Source organism: Protopterus annectens, chromosome 13.part0 (assembly GCF_019279795.1).
Source record: "Protopterus annectens isolate FY-2018-M chromosome 13.part0, PAN1.0, whole genome shotgun sequence".
NCBI classification, from domain to species: Eukaryota; Metazoa; Chordata; order Ceratodontiformes; family Protopteridae; genus Protopterus; species Protopterus annectens.
In genome coordinates, this window is record NC_056747.1 from 1,183,775,557 (window position 1) to 1,183,791,568 (window position 16,012).

A 16,012-nucleotide genomic window follows, 5' to 3' on the forward strand; every position below is an offset into this window, starting at 1 on the left:
GGGCTAGGCAAACATGTGAAGTTTAGCTCTTGACATTACAACATAAACTGGTAAAGGATACATGAACTTCCAAATGTTTGAGCATCATAGAAAATCAAACTGAGGAAGTGTGGTAGGATATCTTAGTTTTGTCCACTAAGGAAGTCTCTTATATCAACTGATAGTGTAAAAACGTGTGTATTACGATAGTTGAGGTGCAAAATTAGTCCTGTAATTCAGGTGCAGGAATGCTAAAAACGTGTGTCTTACAATAGCTGAGGTGCAGAATTAGTCCTGTAATTCAGGTGCAGGAATGCTAACCTAGGTTAAAAGGGATTTGCCTCCTTGGTTGTTGAAAAGCTTGAAGAATTGTGCAAACACAGCCACTGCACAAGTGTTTCTTTGACAAACACACATGTTGAACATCAATGCAACTGATTTCTGATTGGGTTTTGAATAGTACTTGCTTAAGCTTTGATAGAATTTGTCTGAAACCTTAACATAGCTTTGATACTTTAAGAACTCTGATTAAATCAGCATGTTGTTTTACTTAGCCTGTATCCAGAATTAGTCAGCCTGGGCCAAAGTCTGTATTTTCGCAAAGTGGCAATAGTCGAGAAATAACTCCAGTCCCACTTTCTCAGACGCAAAGCATTGCTCCACAAACTAGGTAATACTCTCTATTGTTATTTTTGTATGTATTATCTAACCATGTTTGTGCAGTTAAATCAGGCAGAGCAGTTTGTGAATTATTACCATTATTTACAGTCTTGTCAAGGTCATCTAATTTTTAATCTTATTTTTCTCTGGTAAGCTGTGCTGTGATATAAGCTGATGTAAAGACCTTTGAGATGTGTGTTGTCTCAGTTTACATCTGAGCTTCTGTGCTTTGTGTAACAGATGGGTAATCTTCTTTGATTAACTTTTGAAGTTCAGTAGGGAGTCTGCTTGGCTTATCAAGATTTTTCCCTATCATGGTGGCGTCATTTGATCTGGTTATTGATATATGAAAGCAGCCTTCTGAGTGAGGAACTATCCTAGACAGAAAAAGCATCAGACATCTGTTAAATGTCTCACTTTTCCAAGCAATCCCTACTGATATTTTTGTGCTATAACTATTGGGTCTTTTGACCAAACTTAATAAATTGATTAGACTGCTAGAGGGTTACAGAAGTGGAACTTCTTTAGACCTTCAGGATGTTATATTTTACATGTCTGGGAAATGCAGCTCACCATTTCAAAATGTTTTGCATAAGCTAAATGTAAACCATATGGGCTCTGCATAGTTGCAGACATGATGCATGCAAGCTTAGTTGGACACAGCTGAGCATGTTGTTCATATTGATCACTGCTGCAGTAGCCTTAGCTGTATTGGTTATATCCTGCCAACAGGCACCTTCCATGAGCCCAAACTTTCAGGCTTCTCAAGCTGAGCTGACTGAACCAAGACCTTCAGAATTTTACTGCTGATAAAGGGGTACATTGTAAGACTGTGGAGGGTCGACTGTCAGCTTGATGATTGCTGGGAAAGAAAGTTCACTTTGGTGGGGGGGGACTTTCACTTTTTAAATATTGTTTGTGTTTTATCTCTTTCCTGTTCAAAAAAATATATTTAAAGCTAGGAGTTATGGACTGTCAAAAGAATGTATCATACTTTTAAATGAGTATCTTTTTTTCTGTTGGTCCTCCTCAGGAAAGTGACACCATTTTTGGCTTGACCATGGAACAGCCTACAGGTCCCATTGTCGGTCCTTCTTCCAGCCACAAAAAAGAAAAAGTTAAGCAAACAGCCCTTCCCTCCACAGTAAGCCAGCAGTTTGCCGCTGCTGTGGTATTTGTTGTACCTCGGACCCATTCATCTTTTACCCTGATCTCTCTGGTGTAGCACTTAATGCTACTATGGACTGGCATTAGCCATGTCTTCTGTGGCTGTTAGGGTCCCTTCATTGGGGAGGGGAGAACCACTTTTGTCAGTCCTAGGAGACTGAATAGGGAAACCTTCAAAACCTGTTGGTCAGAATATTGTACCCATCTCTGGGGAAGCTGCTGCTTCTATTACTGACATGGTTAGTCACATTTTTCCTGTCAAAAAGAAACAGAAAACTAAGGATGTGTCATCTGCTTCTTAAATTTTCTTAGGAGTAGTTTACTAGTTCTGATTCACAGTTTAATTCAGGCTATTGATCCTTGTGAAGTAGTTTTTGGTTAAAGAAAGAGGGGGTACCTCTGTTCCTGAAGAGAGTGAAGATGCTGAATTTGAACAGGACGATGGTGGGGATAGATACAATGTATCCAATGTTTTTTCCACCTGGATTGGATCTAATGCCAGACAACTTCCAAAGATTTCAGCCCACTGAGTCCTCCTCTACCCATAACCCCCCGCTTCACCTAGTCTACCTCAGATCTAGTTTGCCAGCATTCCTTAGAGCAGCTCAGCTGTGTGCCCTGAGTGTATCCTTTTCTAAGAGTTTTTTTTTTTTGGTCACTCCTGTACCTTAATTTTTTGGTAGTTGCGTAAGTTTAGTTCATAGGTTCATGGGCGTTTACCAGGCTAACCACCACAAGGGTCTTGTTAAGCCTAGCCATGCATCCCAAATCTCTGACTAGTTGTGGTACCCTTGATAATTGTAAGCAGAGGCTTATAAGATGAAACATTTACAAGCAGAGGCCTGGGAGATGAACCATAGGTGCGAAGCCAGGGATGAATTTCTTGATGTCTTTATATTCATGCACTGCTGCATTCATAACACAAGGGAGTCTGCCTTTGGTCGACTGTCATACATCCGTCCATTATGCATAAGATAGATGCTACCGCTAGTGTGTGTGCAGCGTCCCACATCTCAATTTGCAGATGTCTGTCATAAACAGATGTCAGCGTGCACCTACCTCAGAACTTCTCTGCTTGTGTGGACTGCCAGCTCTGGTCGTCGCTCCTTGGGAAAAGTAAACTAGTCTTATCCGACTTCAGATAAGTACCAAATAGGGTTTTTTTGTTTTTGCTTTGCTACTGCTTTGGGGTTTCATGTCGCGTAGAAAGAACAAGTGCAGGTGTGGAAGGTAAATTCCACATAAAGATATTCATGAGCTCTGCCTGTCTTGCTTAGGTCAAGAACACGACCACACTACTTGTACTATTTGTCAGGCCTTCGTCCCCAAAACCCTTTGATGTCGCTTAGTGACATTAATATTGTACTTGGAGAACCAGTGGCTCAAACGCTTAGCTAAAGCTATGGATCCAGCTTCGGGTTTCTCAGATGAGCCTCCAGTGAAAAAGCCCAAAACGTTGAAGCCTGAACTGACTGCTGCACCTTCTCCCTGCCATTCCTCTAGAGGCCAGTGAAGGCCTGGAGTCTGAGCCGGAAACTTTGAACCTTCCTTTGGTGGCAGCTCCAGAGGAAGCTGCTAAAGAAGCAAAGGATATGTCCCACAGGGAATCGCAGACATCTGAATCAGTCGTTGAGGGGGAACCTAGGCTCATCATTTCTGAGGCCCTGCTTGGGGTCTCTGAAATTCTAGTTGGAGAAGGCGTTCACTCAGACATTGCGGAATGCTGTCGTACATCTAGCCCTCTGAATCTTCACCGTATCTGAGACTTTGGTGTCGGAGCCGCACAAAAAGAAAAAGCAAAAGACCCAAACACCTTACTACTCCTCGGATGCCTGCAGCCTCTGAACAGTTTGCTGACTGGCAGGCCTTCACCCAAGGCCTTCTAAATGCCTTCCTGGCCTTACTCTAGGCCCCTACTGTGTCTTCACCTAAGGGTAAGCTTGTCCAGGACATTGCTTCTGAAGAGGTGGATTCATCAGGGGATGAATCCCTCGCCTATACCTCCCAAATTGCTTCTTCTCTGGTATACGCATCACTAGAGTTGTCGTCCAGTGGCACAGATTCCCCTGGAGAAGATATTACCTTTGGGGAAACTATTTCTCAAATGAAAGAATTTTTCAAGTGGGACAGCAGTCAGGTCACTGAGACCCAAAAGTGGTGGTATGACCTTTTACAAATGGACTCACCTAACCTATCTGCTGTTCCCCCACTGCAACCCTGCCTTTTTGGATGCCTTTCTGGCTGCTTCCAAAAAATCCAAATTTCCAGCCCCCTACACCCGAATCCCCTAACAGGTTCTATAAAGTCCCTGAGGATGCAAAATTCCTTTGTAAAGCTCCTGCTGCAGACCCTTCAGTCATTACTGTGCCTGCAGACAAATTTAAGTTACTCCCACCTCCCTCCTGCTCTTTGACAAGGAGAGCAGGTTAATGGAGCACCTGGGGAAAAAGTCTACACTTCTGCTACTTTAGCAGTGAGAACCATTAACTACCAGACCCACATAGTCAAATACTCCGTGGCTCTGTTGGGTTACCTCCCTGACTCCCCAACCAAGGCAAAATATCTACCTTATTGAATTCCTGCATTCATCGATTGCAGTTATGCAGTAGAGGCCTCATTTAGGTCTGCCACATCGGGGTCTGTTATCAATTGATATCCCCGGCTTAGGTTGCATCCCTCCCCCTGTTGACATCAAGTCAAAACTCCTGGACACACCCCTTGACAACAAAAATTTATTTGGTTCATCTGCTGCTGTCCTCTTCAAGGCCCTTCAAGAGGAGGCAAGGAACTACAGGGTCTGACACATCTTTGTCTCATCGGTTCCACGCTTCCAAAGAAACTACCCTACCAAAACCTCCTTTGTGAGAGAACCTGCCAGACAAATGCCAACCAAAAGCAAGAAGGATTCCAGAAAGCAGCCCTCTTCCAAGTCTGCTCCCTCTACTCCTGCTCCCAAACGGCCCTTCCAAGGCAAACCTGATAGCCTTGTAATTACTAGGTACTGGGTCCAGACACCCCACTTTCCATGCATCTCTCTCTCTCCTTCCCGGCTTGGAATCTGGTTACCTAGGACTCTTGGGTCCTCCCTATAATAAAACAAGGATATTTCATGACATGGGAGACCAAACCTACCCCCAAAGGCATTCCTTAAGCCCCTCGAGAACTGGCTTTCTTTCCACAGGTTCTTCAGGAACTCCTCGCACAAGGGTCTGCACAAGAGGTCCTTTTACATGCAAGAGGAAAGGGATTTTACTCCAGAATGTTCGTGGTCCCCAGGAAACAAGGTCCCTGGAGACCAATCCTGGATTTGTCCCATCTTAACACCTTCCTCCAAGTTCCCTCCTTTTGGATGCTTACTCTCTCTACCCTTCGTCCCCCTGATCCTTTCTCAGGCTTTCTTGGTATCCTTGGATATAAAAGCTGCCTACTTACCCATCCCAATCCATCCCTTCATCAGGAAATTCCTCCGCTTCTCAGTGGGTTCTGCACATTTTCAGTTCTATGATTTGCCATTTGGTCTCTACAGCCTCAAGAGTGTTTACAAAATGCCTTGCACCAGTTATGGCCTTTGCCAGGACAAGGGGAATTCAGCTTTTCACCTACCAAGGCAATATCCACATTCAGGCCGTGTCAGCCCCAATGCTCCTACAAAAACTGGACTTCACAGTCTCCCTCTTGAACTCTGGGTTTACCATTAATCTAAAAAAAGCCATCCTTGGTACCTGCACAGGATCATGTGTTCCTGGGATGCTCCATCCTAAAAGAAAAAAATGATGGCTTGTCTTCCCTCAGAGGAAATTGTGACACTTCATATTTTAAGGAGTTATTACCCCTCAAAGCCCTGTCACCAGGGAATTTCTCAGACTACTGGGATTCTTGGCATCCACCATACCCATGATACCGCTGGCAAAGCTTCACATGAGGAAGTTCCAGTGGTACTTGAGAAAAACATGGAAACATTTACTCCCCCCTGGAGTACATAGTCCCTAAGCTACCATGTCTTTTCAGAGAACTGAATTGGTGGATAGCCCAGATTCAGGCCAACCCAGGCTTACCCCTACAACCCATACCACCCCAGCAGGACCTATTCACAGATACTTCGGACACAGGATGGGGAGCAACCTTGGGAGAATAGAGAGTGAGGGAACTCATGGACTCGCACTCGACTAAAAGAGCATATCAATATCAAAGAGATGAGAGCCTTGATACTGGCCCTACAAATTTTCAAGCATCTTCTCTTACCAGGCACGCTGAGGTGGTTCACAGACAAGAACACTGTGCTGCGGTACATCAACAAACAGGGGGGCAAGGTCCTACCTGCTGTGCAGGCTGGCCCTGCAAGCATGGAAAATAGCCTTAGAGAGAAGTCAACATCCAAGTTGTCTGCATACCTTCGGCAGACAGTGTGATGGCCGATTCCTTAAGCAGAACCATGACTCTGTCCCAGGAATGGATGCTAAACAGGGAAGTGTTCCTGGACCTGGTCCATCAATGGGGTATTCCGGATGTGGATCTGTTTGCCTCCCACATGAACAAACCGCTCCCGACTTTCTACTTCATGGTGCCACATCCCAAACCATGGGGGGTGGATGCTCTCTCATTCCCGTGGATATGTGCTTATGCTTTCCCCCCCTTCCCTCTCATTCAAAAAGTCCTGCTGAAAATTCATAAAGAACAGTCTCAAGTCTTGTTGGTGATTCCCCATGGGCTAGGGCAGCATTGGTTCCCCCTGTTACTACATCTAGCCAAGGGCAATCACCACATGTTTAACCCCACCAGATGAACCTGCTCACACAGGAGAAGGGAATGCTCTTAAATCCCCAACCGTCCAGTCTGAACCTTACACTGTGGGTGATAGGGCATTGATTCCCTTCAGACACCTATACGCAGAGGATGTGCTTCAGGTTTTGCAGGAGGCTAGAAAACATATTACCCGAACATCCTATCTTTCAAAGTGGAAGAGATTTTCTGTCTGGTGTCAGAAATACAACATACAACCACTGGTAGTAGAACCCCCTGTGGTCTTATCCTACCATTGTGAACTGATGAATTCTGGACTTTCTTATTCTTCCATCAAGACATATTTATCTGCCATTTCAGTATGCCTGCCACTCACATTTGGCTTCAAGGTTGGAAGTCAAGCTCTTCCTAAAAAAGGTTCTGCACCTCAGACCTCCAAGGAAGCCCACCCCAGCTCCTTGGGACCTAAATTTTGTACTGGTGACATTGCCACCCCTTGAGCCAGCCAAGGACTGCTGTCTCCAACACTGTACATGGTAAACTCTACTCTTGACTTGGTGGCCATTACTTCAGCCAGAAGTGTTTTGAAACTACAAGCCCTTATGGCCTCTCATCCTTTTACTGTTTTCCACAAGGACAGGGTGTGTTTGCATACCAACCCTTCCTTCTTGCCCAAAGTGGTTAATGAGCTGTTCCTGAATCAGGCCATCCACCTACCCATCTTCCGTTCACCCTAAAACCCGGTTGAAAGAATGCTACATTCCTTAGATGTTCACAGACAACTCTGGTACTGTTTGGCTAAGACCAAACCCATTCATAAATCAGAAAGTCTCACCACCTGAGAGCCCTGGGACACCCTGTTTCCAAGCTAACCATATTCTCCTGGATATCTAAAACCATCTTTTGTTATACAGCCCATGGCAGAAGGCTCCCCTTCCCAGTAAGGGTGCACTCCACCAGGGCAGTGTCTTCCTCTGGGGCTCTCTTCAAAGGTTTGGATACAGCTGCCAGTTTAGAAGCAGCTACATGGTCCTCTGTCCATACCTTTACCATACACTACAAGTTGGACATTGTTTCTAGAGCCAGAGCAGGATTTGCCAGAACCATCCTTCATGGGTTTGTGGAAAATGCTTCTGTTCCTCCTCCCAAATCTTAATACAGGAGCTTTTGCACTCTCCCTTTTGTTATGAGTACAGCAGCATATGAATAGAAGGACATAGGTTTGTTGTGTAATATCTTACCATCATTTTAGATGTCGTTCTCTTCTATATGCTGCTGTATAGTTTCCCTCCCTGCCTTCCCCCTGACACTTTCCTGACTTCTGAGTCCCACTCCGTAGTCGCTGATTCTGGTGGCATTCAGTTCTGAGGTAGGTGCGTGCTGACATCCGTTTTGTACCCGACGTCTGTTTATGACCGACATTCGCAGAGAGAGATGCAGGACATTGCAGGCACACTAGTGGTAGCATTTATGTTTTGTATAATGGCCAGACTTACAAGAATCGACCAGAGGCGGACTTCCTTTTGTTATGAATACAGCAGTATATAGAAGAGAAGGACATCTAAAGTTATGGTAAGATTTTACACAACAACCCTTTCCCTGTCCAGTTGTCCAAGTTGCACTTTTATTGGGTTAGGGAGGATCTCTGCTTCACATGGATGGGCAGCCTGTTCCAGAAAACTGGGTAGTCACTGGGTTTACATACCTGTCTCTCCAGCAGGTGCTATTTGTATCACAGGTAAGGTTTATATCTTTAGAACGGATAATTCTGCTGCTGTTTGTTTTGTGGATATTCAGGAGGCCCATCAGAGTGGGGTCTGGCAATGCCGGGAATAGATCTCCCCTCAACCTGTAGGAGACAGAATACAGGGATAGGGCTTTGAGGTGGGCTGCATAGGACATTTTACTTGCACTGTGTATTCTTTTAGTGAGGAACCTCTGTGGATGTTCCAATTGTTGGATATGCCTGGTTAGATATATACCAAAGGGACATTGTACTCCATGATGGGTCTAATGAATAGCAAATACAGTGGAGCAATGAATCTAATGCAATTTTCATTCGTTCATCAACCTGTGGGTTTGGATCTGAACCTCTGATCCGACTCTGCCACTTTTTATAGCTTAGGATCCAACTGTCTATCTCCTCCCTTACCCGTAATGTCCATGTCCTGCAGATTACTTCAGGTCTCATTTGCTGCACATGAAAGCAGTCAGTATTTTCACCTCTTGAGTCTCCATTTGGGGTTGAGTGGTTTAAGTTTAACTTGGTAATTATTCTGTATTTTGTTCCTCCTTACCTTTACATTCACTTTATTATTTTCATGGTTACTTGCATATTTTTAATAACTTTATACCTTCTGATATACCTGTCCCTGTCCTATCTTTTTCAAAAAAAAAAAAAAATTTGTTTTGTTTATAATTTCCATTATGGCTGAAAAACCTACCCGTTTCAAAAAAATGCACTTCCTGTGGGCATAAGATCCCCAACACTGATACCCACAGGGAGTGTGTTTATTGCTTAGGCCCTGGTCACTTGGATACCTCATGTGAGATTTGCTCAAGCTTTAAAGCCTGAGCTCTAAGTGATCACCGAAACAAACTTATTTTGAAGGTCTTTCTTCCCAGTCTATTTCTTCTGCTGGGTCTTCCAAACAGGGGCTTAAACTCCCACTAAGAAATCTAAGCAGCCCAGGGAGCACCGCAAACACTGTCCTGCCCAGTCTCCCACCAAATCTTCATCTGAACCACCTGCTAAGACCTTAAAGCTGTCAGACCTGAAACCCTCTGATCTGACAGTCATCGACTTCTCAGAGTTGAGCTCCCAGATTCTCCCTAGAGCCCATATCCCCGAGACTAGGGTCTCCTTTTCTCCAGAAGACCCCCAAGAAACTTTCAAGACCTCCCTCCATTTCTTCTTCTGTAAGATCTTCCTGGAGCCTGTCCGAAGAGGAGGTGGACAGGGTGATGATATTCATCAGGATGCAGATTCAGATGGGAGTTTTGCCTGCTCTATCCCCCTCCAGATCAATGAACCGCCAAACTATCTTTCTGCCTTTAATACCTCCTCCTTCGATCTGAGCTCCCTGTGTTGACTCTGATGACATTATCTTCGACTCCAATGATACGATCAGCTCCAATTCTCTTAGAGCATGATGGATCTCTGAGCTGAAGCGACTGAGTCTGGTCAGAGGGGTTTGCTTCTGCTCCAAAGCTTTTGGAGATGTCATTTCCCCTCAGCGCTAGCCAGCTTGCCTCTGACTCCCCCTTTGGATTGGGGGATCCTGGATGCTCGGGGATTGTCTACTGTGAGAGCTTCACATCCGGAGGGATTGCCACTGTCCTTTGAGGGTCTTTCTGCATTCAAGGTGGTTTAGAGGGTACTCTCCCAGGTGAGAGCTTAATTAACTCCACCTTCTTCGGATCCTACCCCTGTCTTAACTTCTGTTCCTGAGACTGCTCATCCTCCACCTCAGGGGCAGCCAGCCCCCAAAGCTTCCAACCAGCTCTGAGCTCCCTGTCTCATACAATACCTCCCTGGAACATACCACCAAGGAGGTCCCCTGCAAGAGACTGTGCAAAGGAAGGATCCTGGATTCCCATCAGGAATCTTTGACAGAGAACACTGATTTTGATGAGGGGGAAAGATCCAGAAGATCTCTCCCAGCTGATGTCTCCTTTGGAGACTGCCTTGAAATCCTACTCCAAAAAGGTGGTCAGTCTACCCAAAGCCTTTCCTCAGAGGAGTCTCTGTCTTTCGAAGCCTTCAGGTCTGGCCCATCTACATCTTGGGTGACCCTGCCCTGCGGATGACTTCAGAGACCTTGTCTCCCACAGGTGATGGAGTCCATCCCAAAAAGAGCTGACAAGGTTCTTGGTGCCCCTACAGGTAAACCTCACTGGACAAAAAGTAGTCTGGTAGATGCCATGGGGGGGGTGTTCATATTTCACTGTTGCAGTCATCACACGTGGGTTATCTGTCTGCAGGGTAGCCCTCAGTCAGCCCGAATACCAGAGTCTTAGTATTCCTACATCGGATGTTGTTGCTTCTTCCATGACATCAAGTTGTCAGTGGTATAAAAACAGGCAGCCAACGTCATTACATCAGTCTTTCTTGCCGAGGAGGAGCCTGAAGCAGGAGCAGTTCGCAGTGCCGGTTGGCCGCTACCTGAAATTTTCATTTTTCAAGTTGATAATCCTGAAGTCTTCTAAAGCCAAGTACCCAGTTGGGGATCCTTTTTTCTTGCTCTAACAGATGTCAGAAAAAGTTAACAATTGTCTTGCCTGTGGAAAGCAAATACCTCACAGAGATTTTCATTCTTACAACGTCACCTGTTTAGGCCCAGACCACAACGTCCCTTGCTGTCGGTTTTGTGCCTTGTTTAATGTCCGAACCATTTGTCGTCTGGCTATTTTTTTGCTAAATTCTTTCACGCTCGATCTCCGTATTCCGAAATGGCTTTGGGTAAGCCATCTGACTACCGATCTTCCAAAAAATACAAAAGGATAAAGACAGACAGACCGCTTCCGTTAAGCTAGTCACCAGTCTGCCAGTACTCAGTGAGGTGCCTTTGCAGCCCCCCTGATGCCCGCTTCTGTGGATTCACAGGCCTCTGCTGAGACCCATTCGGAGTCCAGTATGCCGCAAGATGCTGTTTCGACTGTAGAACCAGCGGATGTCTCTAACGTGGATAGGTCCGGAGCCGCTGTGCAGGCACCGGCTTCTGAGGGTGTTTTCCGACCTACCGATGTTCAAATCAACCCAACGACTTTTTTAGCCAAAACTACCGAGTTTCTTAGGCCCAGCGTATGCACTACTCCTAGAAAACAGACCAAAGTGCATGCTCAGGCCCCCATGCCACAAAAACAAGTGGTTAGAATGGCTGAAGACCTTATAATGCTAATTAGGGGAAGCCAGCCTTCCCCTGCTAAGAGACAAAGAATTCAGTTGCCTTCAGATTCTGCAGACCAGGAGTCCGATGACTGACCTTTCTGATTATCAGGACATGCCCTTATCAGCCTATGAGGATTCAGATGCAGATGAATCCATTCCCTCTGCCTTCCCTCCAGAGGATTTATCTTTTGGTGAAACCTTGCATACCTTGAGAGCATTTCCATTGGGAATGCCAAGACTATACTCGGTCCAAAAAGAGACTCAGAGAATTTTTAGATTTTAGAGCTACCTCACCACAGGCCTTTTTAGCTATTCCCCCTGTCCTGGATGATGTTTTCATGGAATCCAGTCTTACTCCAGACACCTTACCTTCGGCCCCTAGGAAACATGACAGATACTACCGAGAACCTGATTCCCACAAGTTTCTTTTCAAGAATCCTACTGCTGATCCAGAGATAATTTCCCAGGGACCTAAAGGGATTAAGGCTACTACAGCCAAAAATCCTACCCCTTCGAACAGGGATTCCAGAGCTTTAGACAGATGGGGTAAGAAGGTGTATACCTTTGGAACTCTTGCTATCAGGGCATTGAATTGCCAGTTTCACATGCTGAAGTACTAGCAACATATTATGCAACTCATTAAACAAAAAAAATGGTAATATTTCCAGATTGTGCAGAAAATAGATTTGCAAGAGCTTATGCATTCTGCAAACCAAGTTAGTAAGCATACTTTGCAGTGTGGTTTTGATGCCCTAGAAGCATCTTGCAGGGATGCACTCACTGGCTGTGTACTGAGAAGACATGCTTGGCTGAAGGAGCAGACCTTACCAGATTATTTTGAATCCAAATTACTAAACGCTCCTTTAAATAAGGACGTTTTGTTTGGCACCAAAGCAGTAGTAGTTCTTAAAAAGATGGAAGAAAAAGCTAAATCAATGCAAACTGTTAAAGAATTCTTACAAGTGCAACCACCTCGATTCAATAGGCATTGCCCTTCAAAACACTGGTCCTTTCCAGCCCCCTCCAGGCTTTCCCAAACAAGACCCAAGGGAAACAAACCACCCAGACTACAGTCTTAGGGTATGCAGAGATCTAAGCAATGGCGTGCTCCCACCCCTAAAACAGGGAGTGGTAAGCCACCTCCCTATGGGAAAAGTTCACAATGACTTCTCAACTCTGCTTCCCAGCCCTGCCCAATTGCTTGTGCCCCTAAGAGGAAAACTTGCCCTTCATGCAAAAAACTGGATGTCCATCACTCAGGACCAATAGGTCCTCAACATTGTATCCCAGGGGTACAAATTTTATTTCCATTCACTGCCAATCCCAAGCGGGTTTCCAGACCTTCCTCAAAACCAAGTTCTTTCCCTGCTCAACATCAGAGCTATTCAGCCAGTTCCAGTAGAACAAAAGGGGGTCAGGGTTTCTACTCTAGACTATTCCTGGTACTCAGGAAAGAGGGCTCTTGGTGCCCAATCCTGGATCTTTCAATTCTCAACACCTTCCTGGTGGTCCCAAAATTCAAGATGTTTAACCTGCAACAGCTTCTCCCTATGCTAGCCAAGGATGCCTGGTTAGTCACCCTAGACTTAAAAGAAGCTTATCTGCACATCCCCATTAGGGAATTGTGTAGGAAATATCTATGTTTCAGGGCAAGATCTATCATTTATCAGTTCTCTGCACTTCCATTTGGCTTATATACTGCACCCAGGGTATTCACAAAATGCCTGGCTCCAGCCATTGCATACTGCAGGCAGAGAAATATCCAAATTTACCCGTACTTGGACGACTGCCTGATTTAGGCGGACAGCCAGGAATTGCTGCTTCAGCACCTGGCATTTGTAAAAAGCCTTCTCCCTTCATTGGGGTACACTGTCAAAGAAAATAAATCACAAGTGGTGCCCAGTCAAAAGATTGTATTCCTGTGAGCAAGCTTGGACACAACTTCCCAGATGGCATTTCTCATTTCAGAAAAATAGGTCTTATCTGACAGACTACTTCAAGCAAATGGCCACCAGAACCCAGCTAACTGCAAGAAAAATACTTCAAACCCTAGGGTTTATGGCCTCATGCATTCTGCTAATTCCATATGCAAGACTGCATGTGTGGAACATATGAGGAAACTTCAATGTCACTTAAAAAGTCTTTGGTGCCAACATTCTCATTCCTATCATACCTTGTCTGAGGGCAGAGTTCCTTTGGTGGGCAGAAGCATGCAACCACAACATGGGACTGCTTTTTACTTTGTCCCCCGCCGCCCAAACCCTGACCACAGATGCATCAGACTATGCATGGGGAGGCCTACATGGCTGGCAAATGCATTCAGGGCCACTGGAGCCCAAACCAAATTCTCCTGCACATCAACCAAAAGGAGATGCTAGCTGTACAGAATGCTCTGACAGCTTTCAGATACCTAATCCTTCCAGGACAACTGCTGATAAAAACAGACAACACCACAGTTATGTGGTACATAAACAGCCAGGGGGGAACCCATTCTTACCCACTCTGCAGGTTAGCCATGACTCTGTGGAGCACAGCTTTGGACAACCAAGTCCATCTACAAACTCAGTTCCTGCCAGGCAAACAAAATTCACTGGCAGACTTAAGCAAAAATCTCCTAGACCCACACGAGTGGAAATTGGAACCCATCACCTTCAACCTTCTGATCCAGAGGTGGGGGGTCCCCAGAGGTGGATCCATTTGCCTCCGCCGACAACCACCAGTTAAGCAAATTCTGTACCAGAAACCCTCACAGTAGGGCCTGGAAGGTGGATGCCCTATCCTTTCAATAGGAAAACCTCTCAATCTATGCCTTTCCCCCTCTGCCCCTTCTCTCGAATACTACTCAAGATAAAAGAAGACAGGCCAAGGACAATTCTGATTGCGCTTGACTGGCCACACCAGCACTTGTACCCACTCCTGCACAGCCTGACAACGGTGCCACCCTGGCACCTATACCAGACCCCCTACCCTGCTGTCACAGCAGGAGGGACAGATTTTGCATCCACAATTGCAAACCCTAATCTTGCAGTCTGGCTTATTCCTTGAATACTCCACCAGCAACCCTAAGTAAACAGATTCTGGATGTCATTCTTGAAACCAGAAGGCCTAGTACTAGGAAATCCTATGCGGAAAAGTGGAAAAGATATTTTTCTTGGATTCAGTCTACAGGAAAGGATGCAGTAGTGCCCTCCTTACCTCTAATCCTGGATTACCTAGCAGAGCTACTCCACAGAAGCCCATCCTTCTCCATTAAAATTCATGCCTCTGCCATTTCGGCTCATTACAATACTGAGCCACCTCTATTTTCTCACCCTCTCCTCAAACAGTTCCCCTGAGAGGGGCTAACAACTTAAGGCCCCCAAGGAGAGCACCCACCCCTGCTTGGGACCTTAACTTTGTACTGGAAAAGCTCACGCTTCCCCCTTTTGAACCTACTGCTTCAGCAGAGTTAAAATTCCTCTCTTGGAAAACAGCCTTCATTCTAGCTGTCACTTCAGCTAGAAGTGTGTCTGAGCTACAGGCACTGCTGGCTGTGGAACCCTTTATTATCTTCCATGCTGACAGGATTTCTCTCAAGACTAACCCGTCCTTTATGCCTAAGATGGTGTCCAGTGTGGCCCTAAACCAATCCATCCATTTGCCAATCTTCTTCCCTAACCCTCAGAATAAAGGGGAAAGGATCCTGCACTCTTTGGACATGCACAGACAGCTCGGGTTCTATCTTGATAGGACTAAGCCTTTCAGAAAATCTGACCAGCTGCTAGTCAGCTTTGCAACAGGGGCAGAGGGCAAGGCCATTTCTAAACAAACCATTTCTAAATGGATAGCACACTGCATTCATTGCTGCTACAAGCACCATGGAAAACCAAACCCTCAGGGGGTCAGAACACATTCCACTAGGTCTACATCTATCTCTACAGAATTTCTCAGGGGAGTCCCTACCAGGGACATTCTGGAAGCTGCAACCTGGAGTTCTGTACACACCTTCACCAAGCATTACCGCTTACCTATCTTTTCCAAATCCAGGGCAGGATTTGCTACAACAGTTTTGCAAGGCCTACTAGCCAGCTCTTACTCTTCTTGACTGACTCCACCCTTCCTCAGCTTTGAGAATCAGCCCGTGTGTGATGACTGCAACAGTGAAACATGAATAACATACAGTTGTGTACACTTACCGTAAATGTAGATGTTCGAGTGTTTTCACTGTTGCAGTCCTGGTTTCCCTCCCTCTAGCCCCCTGGTTTTCTCTATCTTTCTATCTCTCCTCTCTCTATTCCTAATGGTATTGGTATTTACTTTTTACTGATGGTGGTTTCCACACCATATACTAGCTTCCTATTTGGGGGCTCCTGGCATTTGGGACAAGAAAAACTGATGTAATGGTGTCCAGCTGCCTGTTTTTATACCTCTGACAACCTAACATCATGGAAGAAGCGACAGCGTCCGACGCAGAAATACTAAGACTCTGGTGTTCGGGTTGACTGAGGGCTACCTGCAGGCAGATAACCCAAGTGTGATGACTGCAACAGTGAATACACTCCAGCATCTACATTTATGGTAAGTGTATACATCTGT

General features: G+C 45.5%; 1 protein-coding gene across 1 annotated transcript in view; it reads left to right on the top strand.

The window, feature by feature from the left end:
* The window catches only part of CDC27 (cell division cycle 27), a 2,763,676-nt gene that overhangs the window by 1,156,032 nt on the left and 1,591,632 nt on the right, over positions 1-16,012 (top strand). The window contains exon 14 of the mRNA XM_044055179.1: positions 534-649. Within this exon, the coding sequence (XP_043911114.1) occupies positions 534-649 (116 nt within the window). The remainder of the gene's footprint in view (positions 1-533; positions 650-16,012) is intronic.